The sequence below is a fragment of the Petaurus breviceps genome, unplaced genomic scaffold (assembly GCF_028583685.1).
Source record: "Petaurus breviceps papuanus isolate PSGF00001 unplaced genomic scaffold, PetGlider_PUasm1.0 220, whole genome shotgun sequence".
Lineage (NCBI taxonomy): Eukaryota > Metazoa > Chordata > Mammalia > Diprotodontia > Petauridae > Petaurus > Petaurus breviceps.
The window spans coordinates 19086377-19088548 of NW_027185876.1; the positions used below are offsets into that span (position 1 = coordinate 19086377).

The following is a 2172-nucleotide window of genomic DNA, read 5'->3' on the forward strand; positions in this document are numbered from 1 at the left end:
AGAGAGAGAGAGAGAGAGAGAGAGAGAGAGAGAGAGAGAGAGAGAATTTTGTTAGGGATTTTCTTTTCATTTCTCTCTCTCTCCTTTTTATGTTCGCTTACATGCCCAGGTCGCTGTACGTGTTGAAGAACTCCATCTGGTTGCAGGCTTGAATCCAGCCTACTACCCAGGTCTCGTTGCGGGGGATGGGGGGCATGACCACCCGGGCGGAGGCTTTGAAGTAAGGGGTCTTGTACCGCAAGACGATGGGCGAGCTTTCCTCGATGAGCGTGGGGCACTGGTCGATGGTGGCGCAAACATCGTATACCACGATGTTCTCCCGCCGGATCCGCGCCTTGCAGGTGATGCTCTGGATACAGCCCATCCTGCTACCCAGTGCCGGCACCAGCCCCGGCGCGGCGTAGCGCGGGGCAGCGCTGGGGCCGGGACAGGCACTGGGGGGAACCCGTCACGCTGGCATGCTAACTCCCACCCACCCTCCCCCTCCCCCCAGCCCGCCCACCCACACCCCGAATTGCACCCCTCCCCAAGCGGGGCACAGCGTCTCCCCGCCAGCTGATCAGCGCACGAGGAGGAGGGAGCAGCCGCCGCCGCCGCCCGGCATCCTATAGGGAAGCCCTGCCCCTCCTCCCTCCTCCCCCTCTTGATGCTGCTGCTCCTGCTGCGGGGTCCGAGCTGCCTGGACTCCCGCCCCCTCCCACACCGCCCTTCTCCTCCTCTTTCTCCTCCTCCTTCTCCTCCCGGGCTGGGCGCGGGGAGGACAAGCTCCTCCGAGGAGGAGGAGGCTGGAGTCCCTGCCGGCTTCAGCACCTTGGCGGCGGGCCGGGAGGGGAGGGAAGAGGCGTGGAGCTGAGTTGTGCCCTTTCTTGGCTGGAGACCCCCTGCCCCTCGAAAGAGAGGAGGCAGCGGCGGCGGTGGCCGTAGCAGCCGTATAAAACCAGAGGTAGGGCGGCGGCGGCGGCTGCAGTAGCAGAGCGCGATATGCTTCCTCAGCAGCAACTGCAGCCGCCGCTGCCTCCACCTCTGCACCGCTGCTGCCCCCCATGTGCAATGAAGGCGCTCAGCAGCAACCAGAGAGAGAGAGAGAGAGAAGGGGCTGGAGGGAGCCGTGGTCGGGGCTGGCACCGCTTTGCAACTGTGCGACTCTGGTCATCACATTCCAGCTGGGGTTAACCCGGCCCAGGAAACGCTACTGGGAAAGAGATGGGGCTGGGGGCGGGGGTGTGTGTTGGGGGAGATATGTGTGCGGGGGTGCATGTGTGTGTGTTCGTGTGTGTGGCGTGGGAGGTGTGTGCGCGCGCGTGTTTGCGTGTGTGGTGGGGGAGGTAAGGTTGTGAAACGCATTCCAGGGACCGAGCTGGCTAGGTGCCACGAGTTATGTCCCTCCCCGGATACCGTCGGCGTGTGTGGCTCTGTTGTGTGTTGGTTTAAAGGGCCACTGTCTGCCGGGTGGGGCGCTGCACGTGGGAGGGGGTCGAGAGGATGGGGGAGGAGAGAGAGGGCGGGGCTGTGGCAGGTGGAGGTGACTTGGAGGGGGCGGGGATGGGAGGGTACCGCGTGGGCGTATGCGCCGCTCTGTCGGGCGGGGCAGAGAGCTGGCCATGGTGCTGAAGGAAGAATAGTTCAGCCAGAGTGGAAGCCTAGGAGAGAGAGGAGGCGGGGGCTCGGAGGATTTGAGTGAATGGGGCAGAAGAAACTGTGATAGGGTAGGATTATGCTAGTGCTTTCCCCGCGTCGATTATCTTCCTTTTATCCTGTATATATCTTCTTTGGACATGATTGATTTTCACGTTCCCTCATTAGACTGTGAGCTCTTTGAGAGCAGGGTCTGTTCTTTTGCCTTTCTTTGTATATCCCCGGTTTCTAACAATGCTTGGCATATAGTAGGTACTCAATATATACTTATTGACTGAATGTCAGAGATTAGTTGAAATTTTCTAGAACATTAATTCTGTAATAATTTTTCCCAAAGATTGACTGAAATCCTATAATTACTCCTTTGCCATAAAAATAACAATATTAACAATGCTAATAATGCCTATTTTCTCCATTACTCAAAAAGGCCTGTTTTTTCTCTCTCTCTCTGGGTTCAGCATCTAAGAAAAGGTTGAAATATAGACATCAGAAATAGTATTGAAGAAAACAAACTCTCTCTTCCAAAATGGGCTCCCT

At 57.8% G+C, this 2172-nt stretch overlaps 1 protein-coding gene across 1 annotated transcript; it reads right to left on the minus strand.

The window, feature by feature from the left end:
- Positions 1 to 97: 97 nt before the first annotated feature.
- Positions 98 to 382, minus strand: FAM78B (family with sequence similarity 78 member B). The gene has a single exon (XM_069094693.1). The coding sequence runs from the start codon at positions 362 to 364 to the stop codon at positions 98 to 100; it is 267 nt and encodes an 88-aa protein (XP_068950794.1). The 5' UTR covers positions 365 to 382.
- Between the last annotated feature and the right edge of the window lie 1790 nt (positions 383 to 2172).

What these genes read in the sequence shown, in the direction of transcription:
- FAM78B (XM_069094693.1), bottom strand. Translation starts at nt 364, where the DNA reads ATGGGCTGTATCCAGAGCATCACCTGCAAGGCGCGGATCCGGCGGGAG.